This window comes from Capra hircus, chromosome 14 (assembly GCF_001704415.2).
Source record: "Capra hircus breed San Clemente chromosome 14, ASM170441v1, whole genome shotgun sequence".
Lineage (NCBI taxonomy): Eukaryota > Metazoa > Chordata > Mammalia > Artiodactyla > Bovidae > Capra > Capra hircus.
In genome coordinates, this window is record NC_030821.1 from 4,356,571 (window position 1) to 4,375,986 (window position 19,416).

General features: G+C 39.6%; 1 protein-coding gene across 4 annotated transcripts in view; it reads left to right on the plus strand.

Moving 5' to 3' along the window:
• Positions 1-19,416, plus strand: part of RALYL (RALY RNA binding protein-like) — an 817,853-nt gene that overhangs the window by 676,157 nt on the left and 122,280 nt on the right. For all 4 annotated transcript variants that reach the window (XM_013969344.2, XM_005689272.2, XM_018058166.1 and 1 more), the window contains exon 4: positions 7,619-7,651. In XM_013969344.2, the coding sequence (XP_013824798.1) occupies positions 7,619-7,651 (33 nt within the window). The remainder of the gene's footprint in view (positions 1-7,618; positions 7,652-19,416) is intronic.

Genomic DNA, 19,416 nt, shown 5'->3' on the forward strand with positions numbered 1-19,416 from the left:
CATTGAGGCACAAAGAAAAGCACCTTACTTTTTCAAGATCACACAATCAGAAGGTGGTAGCACCAGGACCAGAGTCTGGCAGTCTGATTATGCAAATTGCATCCTTTGGTTCATCCATCTGAAATGTCGGTCAGGTGTGGGTTATCATTGCTAAAGCAGATAGATTAAATAGTAGTAAAGAATTGCTGTTGCTTCAAAATTTTAACTACAAGATCATATAAATACAGTGATGGATCATATTTATGTCTCTTTAGTTTCATAAAAGATTACTAGTTTTATAATTCTCCTCCAAGAGCCAATCCTTGTAATCCTACCTCAAGAACCAAGGTAGTCGAAGTCATTTCTGCAAAAACCCAGTAAATGCCAGAACACATGGATCTGAGGAAGAAGATGCCACCCAGCAGTGCTGTTGGCTCAGCGTGGCTGGAATACAGAATCTGAAGTGGTAGCAGACAAAGGCTGGGGAGGCTTCCTAGAACCAGACTGTGAATAAACTTGAGTTATACTAAAGAATTGGGACTTTATTCTGTAGGCAAATAATGGAAGTAGGGGTCAAGGAGCCAGGCACAGAAAATTCATTTGACCAAATCATTTACTAAGACAGTCTTAATGAGGAGCTTGGAAAATACACCTACAGTTTGTAATGCATCATGAGTAAGTGTTACAGGGGGCTATGGAAACAGTTATGAAGCACTCCTAACCACCCTATGGTGCCTTATAAAGGAATAGCTCCCAGAAGCACTCAGATATTTGCAATCAAAGGAATTACATGATAGCACTTGTATTGTAGAGAGACAGTTTCACCAGTAGATACAGCTATTCCAAAGAAATACAGAAAAATGGGGGGGGGGTCACTGAGGACATTATTTTATTAGCCCACGTGAAAGCTGATGATCACTAGAACTGTGATAATAACTGACAAGGAAAAACAGAATGAAGAGGACTTTTGGAAATACAAGCAGCAGAACTAGGAGAATCTACTCAAAGTGAGTGTTGCTAGAAAGGAGTGAAGGAGAAAGAGTCCAGCCTTTCTAGTCTGAATATCTGGGTGGTCGGTTATGACACTGAGTTAGGGGTAAAGAGGAGCAAAGGGAGAGAAGAAGATGAATTTCGCTTGAAACATGTGAAGTTAAAGGCATCTACAGTTGGGGATATGTAGTGGGTGGATACAGCCGTGCACCAACAAATAGCATGGTGCTGCAGACATAAGCTTATGAATATCCGTCATGTGGAGACAACTGAGGTCAGACAAGGTTTCTCAGCAGAGCACTGAATGTAGAGAGAGAGGGAACGTGCTGGCGCCAGAAGGCACACGTACAAATAAAGCGAAGCCAACAGAACAAAGAGACTGGCGCCGGGCAGCACCCCATGCAAGACGTGCCCACAAGAACTCTGGAGTCAGATGCCGAAATTCAAATCCAGGCTCCACCCCTCTTCAGCTCTGTGACCTTGGGCAAGACAGTTAGCATCCCTGGGTGTCAGTTTCCTCCTCCGCAAAATAAGGTCTGCTTCAGAGGCATCATGGTGCATAAAGCAGCCAGTGTTTATAGAGCATTTTGAGTAATCTTGGCCCTTAGTAAAGACAGCTCAGTTTCTTCATTGTTGTTAAATACCAAGTATTATAAATCCTCTAGCCCCAAACATTGGTCTTCATTTCTCATTCCATTTTAGTCTCTCCTGGCTCTTATTTTTCTGAGGGCTGTCATTTGTTTATCTTATTCTACTCCTAATTCCAGGGAGTCCTGAATACAGTATTACCAAATGCACTACCTATTTCATGTTCGAAGAAAATCCCAGGAAAGATAAAATCAATCCTCTTCTTCGCAAAACAATTATCTTACAAAACACTCAGAAAAGTTCTCTCTGGGCATATCACAACATAATCACCTGTTGCTAAGGGTAAAATTGATAAACAATTTTCTCCAAAGGTGTATTTCTCTTGATAGTTTCTTTTTTCTTTTACATTTTCTTTCACTTTTCAGAACTAAAATTGCAATAATGAGCTATTCATAGATTGAAGGCAGTTTCATCCCTTAGAGTTAACTATTAATATCTGTCTATTAATATCTGACAGTCATGGCTGGCAAGATCCCCTCTCTGCCAGGAACGGTGCTGGCTTTTCTGTATTCTTCACAATAGCCCCTTGAGTTGATCATGATGTTTGCTATAAAATTAACGAGAACAGTGTAAGGCTCTCTCTGAACCATCTCCAGGTGAGAGAAGCTGACTTCACGTAATGAGCAAGGATTGGATAGTTGGTTACAAAACACAGCAGGATCCAGTGTGGATCAACTGTCCCTTTCCTCTGCCGTGTGTCATCATCTTGAGGATAAGGCATGAGACAGGACTTCCTGGCAGTGCTCCCCACTAAGATTTCCTGTTCCCCGTCACCACTGAAAACGCTTGGGAGTCCTGGTACCTTGTCTTCATGACTTAATAGTGACTGATGGGCAATAATCTTGCCTTTCTGCTCACCTCATATAGCATCACCAAGCACGTCCCACATGAGCCCATTGGAAGGCTTAACACAGAGTGTTAAGAGTGTTTCTTATCCAAGCAGAAACGCAAGTTTAATATTCTTACCAGTCTTAATGAAACTCTCAGTTAGCCTATTAACCAGGATTAATGTCCTGAGAATATGACATAGTGATAGAGATAATAAGTGATAGAAGCCTAAGACAGGATGGTCCCTGGAAGATGAAGGTGTCAAGAATGGCTTTTTAAATTAGATAAACTCAAAAGATAAATAGAGCGTGATAGAGAAAGAAAGGGGGAAACAGTATTCCAGTATAGGAGCAAAAATTACACCAAAACAAAGCTAAATCACACTTGTTTGGGCTATAAATAGACAAATCTCCTGGAATAATGTGGTTGGCAAGAGAAATGATTTAAAAAAAGAACAAGAAAAGTTGATATGGGGCATGTTTGTGAAGAGTTTTTAAATGGCAATCTGGAAAGTCTTTCTATGCTTAGTAACATTATCAAGAAATGTGGTAACATGAAATTGTATTTTAGAATTATTCTTATAGTAGGATCAGAGACGGACTTGGTATTATAGAGAAGAAATGCAAATTATTTTGAGCTTTGAACTCTGTATCAAAATAAAGAGTGCCACTTTTGAGTTGTTTCCAGTTCCTTCCAACAGTATCATTTTTCATGTAATGGCAGCTTTTTTTCTGTAAAGATCATATAGTAAATATTTTAAGATATAGACTCTGTTGCAACTACTCTCAACTTACTAGTACAGCACAAAACCTCCTTAAACAATATATGAATGAATGAGCATGACTGTGTACCAATAAACTTTATTTATGGACACTGAAATTGGAATTTCATGTGAATTTTCAAAAGTTCACAAAATATTCTTCTTCTTTTGCTATTTCCAACCATTAAACTTAAAAAAAAAAAAAAGAAAAGAAACCCTTAGCTTGTGGGCTGTGTAAAACCAGGTGGTGAGCAGGATTTGCACACCCTTGGTTTACAGCACATCAGTCAGAATGCTGTGCAGCATCATTTTGAAAACTCTGGATTCTCTCCTGAGATCTTTGGTTGAGAACTTGGAAGGAGATAGTTGAAGCGGTGAGTGATGTGGTGAAAGTGGAAGGAGGTAAATAACTAGTAAGACTAACCATGTTAACCACTGGGGTCAGGGGGCAACATGTGTACCTTATATGCTCCAATCCACCAGCTACTTATACGAAACCTGCAGGGAAAAAAAAAAAAAAAAGGGAAAAATCAATCAATAATTAAACGCATTCTGAATTCAGCATTTTAGCAATCACACAGGGAAAGGCAAGTGGTGGGTCTTGCTTCTATTAATGGCAACCCACTCCAGGATTCCTGCCTGGAGAACAGGCAGGACAGAGGAGCCTGGCGGGTTACAGTCCATGGGGTCGCAAGAGAGTCGGACACGACTGAGCGACCAACATGCACAGGACGCCTGTAAGGGAAATGGCCCAGTGCAGCCCCTAAACAAGTGGGGTGGGCAGCAGCATGGAAGGAAGCTTAGTGTGAGTCGCGTGCACCAAGCTGGAGCGGCTCTGAACAAAGAACTTTCATATGGAGAGACCAGCCAGGCTGGGATAGGGGAGGAGAACGAGCCTGGGAACTGAGTGATGAGAGACATAAGAGGCACATAAAAGGAAAGCTCGCTGAACATTGCTAAGTGAGACGTGGAGAGGGAGAGAGCAGTCAGACGGTCAGCGTTTCCACATTCTTTTGCTGCATTGCTCAGTGCTAAGAAGCACATGGCAGTGAGGGGCACGGGGCGGGCTGAGGCCATGGGAAATGGAGAGAGACGAGACTGGAGCCAAGCACCTTCAGTTCAGTTCAGTCACTCAGTCGTGTCTGACTCCACCTCCATAGCACGCCAGACCTCCCTGTTCATCACCAACTCCCAGAGTTCACCCAAACCCATGTCCATCAAGTCAGCGATACCATCCAACCATCTCATCCTCTGTCATCCCCTTCTCCTCCTGCCCTCAACCTTTCCCAGCATTAGAGTCTTTTCCAGTGAGTCAGCTCTTCGCATCAGGTGGCCAAAGTATTGGAGTTTCAGCTTTAGCATCAGTCCTTCCAGTGAACACCCAGGACTGATCTCCTTTAGGATGGACTAGTTGGATCTCCTTGCAGTCCAAGGGACTCTCAAGAGTCTTCTCCAATACCACAGTTCAAAAGCATCAAATCTTCGGTGCTCAGCTTTAGTCCAACTCTCATATCTATACATGACTACTGGAAAAACCATAGCCTTGACTAGACAGACCTTTGTTGGCAAAGTAATGTCTCTGCTTTTGAATATGCTTTCTAGATAAAACATAACTTTCCAAAGAGTAGTGAAGTGAAGTCAGTCAGTCGTGTCTGACTCTGCTATCCCATGGACTGTAGCCCAACAGGCTTCTCCATCCATGGAGTTTTCCTGGCATGAGTACTGGAGTGGGTTGCCATTTCCTTCTCCAGGGGATCTCCCTGACCCAGGGAATGAACCCAGGTCTCCCACACTACAGGCAGACGCTTTACCATCTGAGCCACCAGGTTGGACGTAACTTTCCAAGGAGTAAGTGTCTGTTTATTTCATGGCTGCAGTCACCATCTGCAGTGATTTTGGAGCCCAAAAAAATAAAGTCTGCCACTGTTTCCACTGTTTCCTCATCTATATGCCATGAAGTGATGGGACCAGATGCCATGATCTTCGTTTTCTGAATGTTGAGCTTTAAGCCAACTTTTTCACTCTCCTCTTTCACTTTCATTGAGAGGCTTTTTAGTTCCTCTTCGCTTTCTGCCATAAGGGTGGTGCCATCTGTGTATCTGAGGTTATTCATATTTCTCCCAGCAATCTTGATTCCAGCTTGTGCTTCATCCATCCCAGCATTTCTCATGATGCACTCTGCATATAAGTTTAAGCAGGGTGACAATATACAGCCTTGACGTACTTCTTTCCAAATTTTGAACCAGTCTGTTGTTCCACGTCCAGTTCTAACTGTTGCTTCCTGACCTGCATACAGATTTCTCAAGAGGCAGATCAGGTGGTCTGGTATTCCCATCTCTTTCAGAATTTTGTGACCCACAGTCAAAGGCTTTGGCATAGTCAATAAAGCAGAAGTAGATGTTTTTCTGTAAGGTCGAGCACTTTATACAGGCAAATAACACACTTAAAGTGAAGTCTGATTGACGTTAGGTTGAATCATTGGCAAACACGGGGAGATAGGTATTCTATTAATACCCACATGTTGGCTATTTCTCAAGTATTATTAGATGGAAAAATAAGGGAGCCGTGATATCATGATTTGATGGCCCAAATAAGTAAACAGTCTCCTGAATCACATAATATAGAATCCCCCTTATTTCTTTGAAGTAATTTCTTTTGACCATTTGTCATTAGCCATGTCTTATAAAACAAAAAAACATATTTCATTGTTTATCCTCAATGTTTTTCTCTTAGATCTGTTTGCCTATCCATATCATAAATATATGGGGAAAATAAGCATATAATATGACAAATAACTTATGTGGAAGTCTTAATAATATTGGAATTCAGTAAGAGAAAAAGTTTTATAAATATACATCTCCAACTCAACATCAGCAATTGATTTTCTCCGTTTCTTTCCTAAGCGTTGCTGCTCAAAGAATGTCTAGGGTGCCTGCTCCCTAAAGAGTCCCTTCCTGCTAAAATATTGTTCACCAAAGCAGCAGGGCTTCAGGCAGAGAGCCATATCAGCTCATCCAGTAAGCAGACAAGGCATATTTCTAGTAAGCCATTTTTATATATACAGAATGAAATAGAGACCAAAATGATATTATTGTCTTCATTGTTTAGACTTGTAGAAAAGTAAAGATATTTGGCTTAATTCTAAAACAGTCCCTTTAGTTGTCCGTGTCAAAATACAATCATCTGGTGATCAGTAAATTTTTAGTGCAGAATTAAATGTCTTGCCATTTTCTTATAAGTATTTATATATGAATAAAATAGTTTAAAAGATGAAAGTTTATTAAAAATTTTAACACTGGGGTTTAGATTAAAATGTCCTCAAATTTGCCTATATTTAACCCATAATTTGGAGAAGGAAATGGCAACCCACTCCAGTGTTCTTGCCTGGAGAATCCCAGGGATTGGGGAGCCTGGTGGGCTGCCGTCTATGGGGTCTCACAGAGTCGGACATGACTGAAACAACTCAGCAGCAGCAGCAGCAGCAGCAGCAGCAGCAGCGGCAGCAGCCCATAATTATAGCAGCAGCAGCAGCAGCAGCAGCGGCAGCGGCAGCCCATAATTATAAGTTGAAAACTTACGTGAAAATGAAGGGGTCGGTGTATGCCTAGTAGCTGGTCTCCATAGCTATTATTAGGAGCTACTTAGAAGTAGACCCTTTCCTGATTCATTTTACCTTTCATAAATAGTTAATTTATGAAATCAGAAAATCAGCTAGGAGCAAATCCTAGCCTGTATTATAGTGGAAAAAGCAAGCCCCAGAAGGTTTTTAATCGGCTTGCACAAGATGCCACAAGTAGCCAGAAGCTTCGGGATTATCATTCTCCTTCAACGTGTTAGGAAGCACAAAAAAACAACTAGCTCTTAAGAAACACAGAGGAGGCAGGAGTCCCTAATTTATCTCCTCCAGCCCTAAGTGGGGTTGCTTCTAATAAATGGCCAGGAACAGTATGCTGCTTCTCTCTTCATTACGAAATATTCACTGGGAACAAATTATTCAGTCTATATTTAACCAAATTCATTACAAATTGCTTCACTACAACAACAACCATCAACAGATGTATTAAAACTTCCACAAATTACTATTAAAAAAGAAAATAAATAAATGTAGACAGTACAAATCAGAATTAGAACCACAATATTATCTTAATGTATCATTTAAATGCTACATTTCAAATTCCATGTCTCTCTCATCTTATTTAGCTTCTGCATTAATCCAGCCAGAATTTGAATTAGTCTAGATTAGGTCTTAATATATTATTTATGGTGTTTTAATGGAGCAAAATTGTGCATTTTCCTCCAAACAAGAATAATAATTCTGTCATTCAAGTAAAAGAAAAATTTTCAAAATTCTATCATTCATGTAAAATAGAAACTTGTTATATTAAAATAAGTTTTTCATGTTTTTTTTCATAGACTTGAGTCAAAGGAGCCTTTCCTGTCAGTTGGGTGAGTATGTGTCTAAATTTTCGAAATCTCAGTTCTCCAACATCTTTAATTCAGATTAACAAGGTCTTCTGAGATAATGTTTTCAGTCATCAAACCCCATATTCAAGGTCATAACCTGCCCCTGATGCACATTTCCTCAGCAATGTGGCTACTTACCTTTAAAAGACAACTAAAATGCTCCTTGAGATCACTGTTTTGTGATCTCAGAAATTTAACTAACCAGTATATGAGGTCCTGAATCCTCTGTAAGAGCTAAAAAAACGTTCACAGTGATTATCTCATCAGATGAAGGTGTGGTTTGATGGTTTTAAAAATCCCTCTGAACCCCAGCTTCACTCTCCGTAATCACTCTGCTCATTTTTTGTACTGTTGCTTTTCATCGACCCCAGTCGGTGTTTCTTCCCCTTTTCCTCTAAATCTGTCTCCAAAATCTTTATCTTTTCCCCTGTCTCTCATTTCACTGTTATTTCGCCACTGCTTACACTGACTGCTTCTTTGAACACAAAGCTGAGGAACCCTGGAGCAGATTAAGTAAGACTAAGGCTTCCCCTCTCTGATAGTATCATTCTGAGTCACAGAACGTGTTCCAATAATAATATACCGTTGACAAGAATACACGTACTATTTCTGGTCGTTTAGCTAATTGAGACTCTGCAAAGATGTTTTCACTGATCTACCATGTAATCTTTCACTAACATACCAAAATGTCTCACTAAAGGACTTTTGCAGCATCAGGGTGGATGTTATAAAATATCAGAAAGCATTGGAAGATGTGACGTCTAGTTCAGAAGAAATCATGCTGTTATTTGATGAGGAGGAAAAAAATCACATGTAGGCAGCCAAGGCCAGAAACGTGGGGTGGCATCACATTTTTCAATGATGGCATTGGTTTTATTACTTTGTTCGCAGCCATTGAATATTTCTCTCACTCATTGAACAACACGGTTCCCTCTGTCCTTCTAGTCCTCCTAAAAGCGTTTCAGGAGGCTGTTTGAATCAGAAGAATCACAGTAATTGCTGGGGCTTCTGGGAGAGGAAAACGGAGTAGAGGCCCTTCCTGGAGGACTTCATGAAAAATGAAAGGTCAAGCTGAACTGGCCCCCAAAATCTTTAGAGCATGCTTCTTCCTTCATTCATCATCAGCTCCCATTGTTAAAAACCTTTAAGCCTGAAGTGATCCTTTTTATTTTGAATTCATGTGCGTCCCGCCCTCAAGTCCGGAGGCTGAAATCGCTTTTCTTCATGCCTCACTTGACACCGTTGTTCGCCTGCGTTTCCTGTTCTCCCGAGTACTTTGAGACAAAAACCATTTATTGCAAACTTCTATTTTACAAGGGCAGACCCTGAGTAATCTTTGTTTTAAACCTCTCAGAAGTTTAGAACTCGGTATGAGAGGACTGAGAAAAAGTTTCCCGAAAGAATGATCTATCACTCCGCAAATACTACTCAAAATGGGAAAACCGGTGTGGCAGCAAGAATATATTGCTTTCCTTAGATATGTCTTAAAATAAAGTGGGGTGAAACAAGCAGCCCAAATAGTCCTGCTGACTGGCTATTTTGATTTATAGCGAAATGTCTCCATTCCCCTCCAAAAAATGATTTTAAATAAGACCATTCAAAAGTATACATGAATCGCACTGCTTACCCTGTTCAGTAAGAGGTGATAATGAACATAATGGATACTTATGAGCCTACTAGGCAACAGGCAATCTACTATAAGAACCATGATTCAAATTTGTGACTGAATTAATCCAGTCACTTGCCAAAGGGAATGAATAATCTGATGTACTGTCTGTGGTATCAGTTGACATGTGAGTATATGCGATTTAGTTTTTCTGGAGCCCTGCACACCTTACTCACGTTAATTTTCATTCTATAGTCAGTAAAACTTACATTAATGAATAAATCAGTACTAAATAGCGCATGTTTCAGTCCATTGCCTGACATAGTGTGAAAGCACTTTTACGCATATATGTACAGAAGTACAGATAGGATTTGCTTTCTCCTTCATGGGCTGTGACATTTCTAAACTGTTCTATTGGTTTCTGCAGTTACTTTAACTCCCAAGCCTCAGATCCCTAATCTGTGAAACGGAGATCAAAACAGAAAATGTAGATCGAGGATTTAGCACTGTTCTTGGCACTGTTCGCAGCTGTCAATGAGAGAGCTCTGAAACAGCTCAGAGAATAGACCTCTACTTGTACAGATTATCCCTTGACTTACATGTAGAGACCAAAAGACCTTTTTATGTTGCTGTGGTCCAGACGCCAAGTCCTGTCTGAATCTTTGCAACCCCATGGACGGCAGTACTCCAGGCCTCCCTGGAGTCCCTTACCATCTCCTGGAGTTTGCCCTAGTTCATGAAACTCCAATAATTTGGCCACCTGATGTGAAGAACTGACTCACTGGAAAAGACCCAGATGCTGGGAAAGATTGAAAGCAGGAGGAGAAGGGGACAGCAGAGGATGAGATGGTTGGATGGCATCACTGACTTGATGGACATGAGTTTGCACAAGTTCTGGGAGCTGGTGATGGACAGGGAGGCCTGGTGTGCTGTAGTCCATGGGGTCACAAAGAGTCAGACATGACTGAGTGACTGAACTGACTGATGTCCATTGAATCAGTGAATGCCATCCAGCCATCTCATCCTTTATTGCCCTCTTCTTCTTCTGCCCTCAGTCTTTCCCAGCATCAGGGTCTTTTCCAGGGAGTTGGTTCTTTGTATCAGGTGGCCAAAGTATTGGAGCTTCAGCTTCAGCATCAGTCCTTCCAATGAGTATTCAGGACTGATTTCCTTTAGGATGAACTGGTTTGATCTCCTTGCAGTCCAAGGGACTCTCAAGAGTCTTCTCCAGCACCACAGTTCAAAAGCATCAATTCTTCGACGCTCTGCATTCTTTATGGTCCAACTCTCGTATCTGTACATGACTAGTGGAAAGACCATAGCTTTGACTATATTTCTCGCCAAAGCAATGTCTTTACTTCTTAATATTATACTCTCCAGGTTTCTCATAACTTTTTTTCCAAGAAGCAATCACCTTCTGATGTCCTGGCAGCAGTCACCATCTTCCCTGAGTTTAGAGCCCGAGCAGAGGAAATCCGTCACTGCTCCCACATTTTCCTCTTCTATCTGCCATGCAGTAACGGGACAGGATGCCATGATCTTTGCCTTTTTAATATTGAGTTTTAAGCCAGGGTTTTCACTCTCCTCTTTACCCTCATCAAGAGGCTCTTTAGTTCCTTTTTGCTTTCTGTCATTAGAGTGGTATCATCTGCATATCTGAGGTAGATAATATTTCTCCCTGCAAACTTGATTCTACCTTGTAACTCTACCAGCCTGGCATTTCACATGATGTGCTCTGCATATAAGTTAAGCAAACAGCCTTGTTGTTTTTCTGACATAAAAACTGTAAATGGAATAAACATGAGTACAGATATTCTGTTTCATATTTCAATGATGAACACTAATAATTACTATTTAAATATTTAATGGAAAAAATATTGATAAAACTTTAATGTGCATCTCTTAATGTAAATTAGGGAGCAAAATTCCTTTGATAAATGTGCTACAGTAAATATTACAAACATAAATTCAAGCCAAAGATTCCAGTGGAAAAATTTGTCACATAAAGTTATAACACAAGGAAATATTTGCTTATGGAAGAAGGTTAGGGAATTATGAGAGGAAGTTCAATGAAATTTCAGCTCTTAGACCTTCAGCTGTGTGGTGATATGAGAGGAACTTTCTTTCACATGCACCAGTAAAGTATTAGTAAAATAATGTCATTAGGAAAAATTAAAAATAAACTTGAGTCTAGAGTGAGACATGAAGGCTCACCCCAGAGTCTGAGTCTGTCAACTCAGGGAGGTCAATAGATGCAGTATTTCCAAAGCTGTCCAGGCAGCTCTGGCACCAGCCAGGCCTGGGACCACCGTCCACATTGTGTACAGCCTCCCTCATCCTGTCTGTACAAGGCTCACAGGTTGTTCGTGCAGACGTGCAAGGTCGGTGGAATCTCTTCAGAAAATCTTTGAGACACGGCTTCCCATGGGTCTCTTCCTGTCTTGGATGTGTATGGCGGAGGTGGACACGTTGGTCTAGAATTGTCCACCAGAGACGAGGGTAGATGTGAAGACACCAGAAGATGCGCCGTGGAGGTCACCACAGTTCACAGGGAGCACAGCACCTGTGCTCAGGGGCATAAAGCTCGTTCCATTGTTGTCCTAGACCTAAGGTTGGGGTATTTAATAAATATTTTGTTATATGAAAATAAAATGCTTTATATTTAAAATCATAGATACATTTAATGTAGTTTATATGTGACATGAATTACATATGTAAACTGATTAAAATATATCACATAGAATACATTTTATTATAAATATGATAAATTTAAATAATAGATTCAAAAATTCAAGCATTTTCCTATCTCACTCACCTCTCAATAGTAAAAAAGAAAAATCAACTCTTTTTAGAACAAAGCATAGCTTGAGTGCTAAAAAGTGCTAGATGGCTGATAGTCTGTTCATCCTCAAAACATCACATTTTAGAGTGATTTAGAAAACTCTTCTGGCAAATGTTTGCTTGTATATGGCGTCAGTTAGATGCTGATTTTGGAAATCAACTGGGAGAGAACAGACGTCAAGTTTGCATTCAGCAAAGTGAGTAAGAACCCGGTGATGGTCCCAATTAAGAGTCTAAGATATAAATCTTAGTTTAAAACGTCTTGCCTTAGAAAAGTTTTACAGCTTTTTAATGAAGAAAGAGATGAGGGGAAAGGAAACTCCTGTTCACTTGACATTTGAGATTCATAGAGTAAAAGGACATGTCGAGACGATGCATGAATTCCCTTCAAGAGCAAGTGGCTGTGTCGACAGTTTGCAGACACTGAGCCACTTAAAAGTACACTCGAGGCACTAAGTGAAAAGTTCCCTGTGAACTGTTTCTTCTTATCTCTTTAGCATGAAGTTAACCTTCTTCAAAGAAACTTTTCATATGAATGAGTTGTATTTTGGAATCGAAATTTTGAATCATACCAATTTTTTGGTTGATGAATTTTCCTATAAGTAGCTTTATTAGGCTGAGAAGGTGATGGCACCCCACTCCAGTACTCTTGCCTGGAGAATCCCATGGACGGAGGAGCCTGGTAGGCTGAGTCCATGGGGTTGCTAAGAGTCGGACACAACTGAGCAACTTTGCTTTCACTTTTCACTTTCATGCATTGGAGAGGGAAATGGCAACCCACTCCAGTGATCTTGCCTGGAGAGTCTCAGGGACTGGGGAGCCTGGTGGGCTTCCATCTATGGGGTCACACGGAGTCGGACATGACGGAAGTGACTTAGCAGCAGCAGCAGCAGCTTTATTAGAAGGATAGTTATTTACTGCATGGGTAAAATTTTTTTTTCAGGCTTTTTTCACTGTTTTTAAGTAACTCAGAAGAATTTAAATATTTTTATTAATATAGCTCAGAATGCGTTATCTCTCAGGCTTGGCTGAGAGAGATTCAAAAACACATCAAGGATAAAATTATCATAATTATTATATTTATCTGTTAAAGCACTGGCTTTAAGAGAGAGTCGGTCATGCCCCAGCCAAGCCTGGAGTTCCCGCAACCCTGACAAGTCCCTGACCTACTCTACTCAGTCCAGCTGAGAAGGAGCTTACACTGTCGAAAGAGCAAAGCTCTGACTGAACCAAAGCTCTGGACTCTGCAGCTACAAGTATTCCTCATATAATTGCCAACACCTACATTTTGTCAAATAATATTCCTTGGGGAATATTTTCCCCTTTTCTCTGCAGTCTTGGAACTGAATTTGGAGCTTCAGTGTACTTCTACTGGTGTTATAAAGATGTTATTACACTTCGACATGCGTATTAGGTCAAAGATTTACATCAGTTTACTTCTATCCACGTTTTGTTTGAAACTTTGTGTTTACCGGTGCTTTAGGAAATGGCAACCCACTCCAGTACTCTTGACTGAGCGACTTTACCTCACTTACATTATTATACCAAGCTGCCTGTTTTCAGAGACTAAACTCTGCCATTGATTTCCTTGATTTGAATTCCATTCTGTCATTTCCCAGCTAGGTGCCTTGGGCAATTTAAGTCCTCTGAACCTCCATTTTCTCCCTTGAGGTAATAACGAACTATTAGGGCTGCTGTGAGTGAGATAATGTTGCAAAGTGCTTAGAACAGTATCTGACACATAGTAAACAGAAAATAGATATCATTTGTCATCAACACTTTGTGCAACAACTAAGTTATATTATAAATCTTTCCTAAAGAAGTGAGTTCTGAATGACAGAAATTCCAGCTAATTAAATCCAAAGGCCTGAATATTCTAGAAAAGTGGTAATGGAATTGAATTCTTGGAGAAGACGCTCAGAAGAGAGTGCAATCAAGAGTCGTGAACAAGGACTTTACCTTGGAGATCTTTCAGGAAGATAGACAAGAAAAATAATAGCATGAAGACAGGACACAATTTTGGAATGTGCTTACACTTATATAAAATAACAAGTACAGTATTTAAAACTTCCATGAGAGCATGAAAATAGTAAAGCAATACCACCTTAGGGATAATTATAAAAGAGCTTCAAAAAGTAAATAAGAGAATTATAGACTACTGTAAAATGATCGGTGTTGGTCAATCACTTAGGGATTCAAATGTTTGATGTAGGAATTGAGACATTGAAGAAATTAGCCAAACTGTCCAGAAAATTTTTAAAACAAAAAGTAGAACTTGAGTCTATCCTCCATGTGAACTAAGAATTCAATAGAGAAGTAATAAGAATAGCATCCCTGGAAGAAGGAATTGGAAGGAAAAATTGGCAGCAGGGAGAACTGACTGCACCAAGCGCATCAGGTACCCCAGTCCAGCAAACCTGAAGGCTCATGAAAAGAGAGGCGAGATTAAGAGGGGCGGGTTAAATTAGTGGCTGTTTGCAGAGAAATTATACTAATGCAAAGAACTTTCTTTACCTTCTGTGGATTTAGTAGAGTCATTGAATTATTGTGGGCTTCCCTGGTGGCTCAGCTGGAAAAAAAAAAAGCCGCATGCAATGTGGGAGACCTGGCTTCGATCCTTGGGTTGGAATGTTTCCCTGGAGAAGTGAAAGGCTAACCACTCCAGTATTCTGACCTGGAGAATTCCATGCACTATTCCATGGGGTCACCAAGAGTTGGGCATGACTGAGAGACTTTCACCTTCACTTTTCACTTTGAATTACTGTTATGTGTATTTGTCTGTTTTAACTGAAGAATGTTCTCCAAAGTGAGGTTGTAACAGAGCCACTTAGAACACTGTTGCAGTAGCTCAGGCATGACTTGAAAAGAATCAGAACTTGAGCAGAATGACATCACTCTCACCTGTCAGGATTCAGTTCAGTTCAGTTCAGTCGCTCAGTCGTGTCTGACTCTTTGTGACCCCAGGGACTGCAGCACACAAGGCTTCCCTGTCCTTCACCAACTCCTGGAGCTTGTTCAAACTCATGTCCGTTGAGTCAGTGATGCCATCCAACCATCTCATCCTCTGTCGTCCTCTTCTCCTCCTGCCTTTAATCTTTGCCAGCATCAGGGTCTTTTCCAGTGAGTCGGCTCTTTGCATCAGGTGGCCAAAGTATTGAAGTTTCAGCTTCAGCATCAGTCTGTCCAATGAATATTCAGGACTGATTTCCTTTAGGATTGAATGGTTGGGTCTCCTTGAAGTCCAAGGGACTCTCAAGTTTCTTTTCCAACACCACAGTTCCTCTGTCCATGGGATTCTCCAGGCAAGAATACTGGAGTGGGTTGCCATTCCCTCCTCCAAGGGATCTTCACAACCCAGGGATCAAACCCACATCTCTAATGTCTCCTCATTGACAGATGGGTTCTTTACCACTAGGGCCACATGGGAAGCCCTTCATAATGTGTACGTAATTTCAAAACATCATGTTGTATACCTTAAATGTATGCAGTTTTCATTTGTTAAAAACAATCAAATCTCAAAGAAAAAAAAAAGAATGGAAAAGAAATGCCTGATGAAATATTGTTTTCTTTAATAGTATCAGAATCAGTGAGTGATTGAGTGATGTCTTAGGGAAGTTAACTGAATTTGGTGGGATCGTGGTGACAGAATGACAGGCTAAAATCCAGGTGTAACATTGAAACTAAGGAAGAGTTAACAAGAAACTGCCTCTAAGCTTTAAATACACCCATCAGACATCATGGGACCACTAATGGCCAATTCAAAACCTATCTTTTGATGGTGTGGATCCAATTTTCTCTAGGTCTCCAGGGAAAAAAGGATAAGGGGATAAAGTCAATTTTCCTCTTCTAAAAATCTATTTTTTAAATTTTTTTAGACACTGTGCTACCACAAAATTAATGATTCTTTTAGCAACTGCACTTGTTTCATTTTTTCCAAGGTCCTCCAGGCTACTTCTCTGGAGAGTACACAAAGTTTCCACAGTGCTATTTTTGTAATCTAAAGCAGTTGTGCTTTCAGGCCTGATGCTACAACTGTAATTTTAATTTATCAACCTGCCACTCAGTAAAATGCTGTAAAAACATTTGAACGCTTAAACCCACCATTTGTTTCTGCACTTGTCAATGACACTCTTCTATACTTGTCAAAATCATTTAAACTGCACTATGATAGCATACACAATATCACAAATAAATTGGATAATCAATCATGTATGTATATATTTTGACAGTGGTGTCTTGAATGCATGGGTTTCAGGACACACTTTTAAGAAGCAATCATTATGCTTCAATACTAAAAAACAGTACAGTCATCAAAGAGTCTTCCTCAATTCTTACAATTTAAAAAATGTCTTAGGAAACAGAGAGGCTGATTGTGACTGAAACAGCTTTTACTGCTTCAGTGAAATGTTCTCCTTGGGGAAAAGGAAGTAATTGCAGATTATAGCAGGCAGGAATATAGTGTTACTTGGAGGGAAGAAAATACATAGGATCATTAAATAGATTTATTCAAGTTCTGCTTATAAAGAAAGCAGTGGTGCAGGACTTTATAGCTGATGATATTTCAAAAGAGTGCTATCAGCACTTTCACTACTATCTAATTTGTTCATATAATAAAGTGTCACATTAAGCCAAATGTCACAATTCATATCAGTTTTATTTTGAAATTGTTGTCATTATATATCATAGGGAGCCTCTCTCCAAAATTTGGATGAGATCTTTGATCATAATTGTCATATAAAATTAATTTATTATTTGATATAAATACATGTAGGGAAAAAAAGCACCTGTTCAGACATTAAGTCCATTAAACCCAGCAACAAATCTGGTATCATACAGGCTACATGACTGTTTAACATAAATGTTGTTAAAATTGGAAAAATAATATTGACCAATCTAACTGTACCATCTGAACTCTCAGCCATTACAATTTTCACCATTGAATTATTTTTAAAAGGCAAACCTAATGAGACTACAAAATCTGTGGAGGATTTAAAATCATGTCTTTAGCACACAATTCTAACTTATCCAAGCAAATTTATAGACATCAAATACCTATATATAAGACAATAAATCGCTAAACTTGGCATACATAAAATTCCACAATGAGAAGAACTAATCTTGAGTGATACTATGGAATCAAATCAAAACAATTAAGGCTTTGACAGGTTTGTTAACTAACACAACTACCACTGTTTCCATATTACCACTAATACTGTTTTTGAGGAATTAGTTTTTAAAATCTGAAGCCACACTGGAAAGGGTAAGCATATAATCTGATTAAAGATAGATATGTTTACTGAATGTATTTATGAATAAAATAGAAATGGTGGCTCAGATAGTTTAGATGTCATATGTAGAAATACTGCATGAAGAGAGTGCTATTCATCCAATTTGAAATAAAATCTTAGTCTTATGTGCTTATGGAATCTGTCCTGAACACAATCACTCACTAGAAGTAAGTATGCAAAAGAAAGTGCTTTGCTCTCATTCATCTGAAATCAACACAGCTCAAAGGAGAGAAAATTAGTTAAGCTTATTTGAAGAGAATAAATTCTTGCTTTTTTTTTTTGGCTCCATAAAATATACCTAAAGCTGGCTTTCTAGCTAAATCATACTCGATTATCTAAATAATTCCCTAGCAGTAAATACTCTCCATAGAGGGCTCAAGGTATTGATTAGCTTTTATTTTTTGTTGCTCATTGAATCGTTACTAATTCTCATGTAGATAAAATAGATACTTAAGATACTATAATTTTTTCAATACAAGAAAACAGATGGAAAGATGATGCACTGTCCATAAAGACATACGGCATATCCATAGCCATTAGAATGGAATCCAGCTTAGGCTTTTGTTTAAAGAGCTGCCAGTTTCATGCAGACTAACACTTCATGCTCTCTTCTGAGTTTCATATTCATTTGAGTCATTATGAAGGCCTAGATAATACCCTTAAGTATTCAGAAAAATACATAAAAAGTTATTTACTGCTTTCAGAGACATTACAAATCCCAGATTTGCACTATAAAAGTGCTGGCAAAAGTTTCAAAGCCTCACTTTCCAATTAAATCCTGTTCATCCAGCCAAGAATGACTGATCTTTATTTCTTCCATCTCAAAGTTGTGACATTTTAAACATTTTTAATGACATCTTCCAAACACAGAATACTTTTTGATTAAAAAGATTTCCTGCTTAACTCTGCAGAACAAATCAGTTATCACAACATAATCAATAGTGGCCAAATATTAGCATAAGAGATAAGAAAGCCTTTATCAGTGATCAATGCAAAGAAACAGAAGAAAACAATAGAATGGGAAAGACTAGCGATATCTTCAAGAAAATTAGAGATACCAAAGGAAATTTTCATGCAAAAATGGGCAAAATAAAGGACAGAAATGGTATGGACCTAATAGAAGCAAAAGATATTAAGAAGAGGTAGCAATAATACACAGAAGAACTCTACAAAAAAGATCATCATGACCTGGATAACCATGATGGTGTGATCAGTCTCTAGAGCCAGACATCCTAGAATGCAAAGTCAGGTGGGCCTTAGGAAGCATCACTACAAACAAAGCTAGTGTAGGTGATGGAATTCCAGTTGAGCTATTTCAAATCCTAAGAGATGATGCTATGAAAGTGCTGCACTCAGTATGCCAGCAAATTTGGAAAACTCAGCAGTGGGCACTGGACTGGAAAAGGTCAGTTTCATTCCAATCCCAAAGAAAGGCAATGCCAAAGAACGCTCAAACTACTGCACTGCTGCTGCTGCTAAGTTGCTTCAATCGTGTTCAACTCTGTGCCACCCCAGAGACTGCAGCCCACCAGGCTCCCCTGTCCCTGGGATTCTCCAGGCAAGAACAAAACTGGAGTGGGTTGCCATTTCCTTCTCCAATGCATGAAAGTGAGAAGTAAAAGTGAAGTCACTCAGTCACGTCTGACTCCTAGCGACGCCATGGACTGCAGCCTACCAGGCTCCTCCATCCATGGGACTTTCCAGGCAAGAGTACTGGAGTGGGGTGCCATTGCCTTCTCTGAAACTACTGCACAATTGCACTTGTCTCACACACTAGAAAAGTAATGCTCAAAAGTCTCCAAACCAGGCTTCAGCAATACATGAACCGTGAACTTTCAGATGTTCAAGGTGGATTTAGCAAAGGCAGAGGAACCAGAGATCAAATTGCCAACATCTGCGGAATCATCAAAAAAGCAACAGAATTCCAGAAAAACATCTATTTCTGCTTTATTGATTATGCCAAAGCCTTGACTGTGTGGATCACAAAAAACTGTGGAAAATTCTGAAAGAGA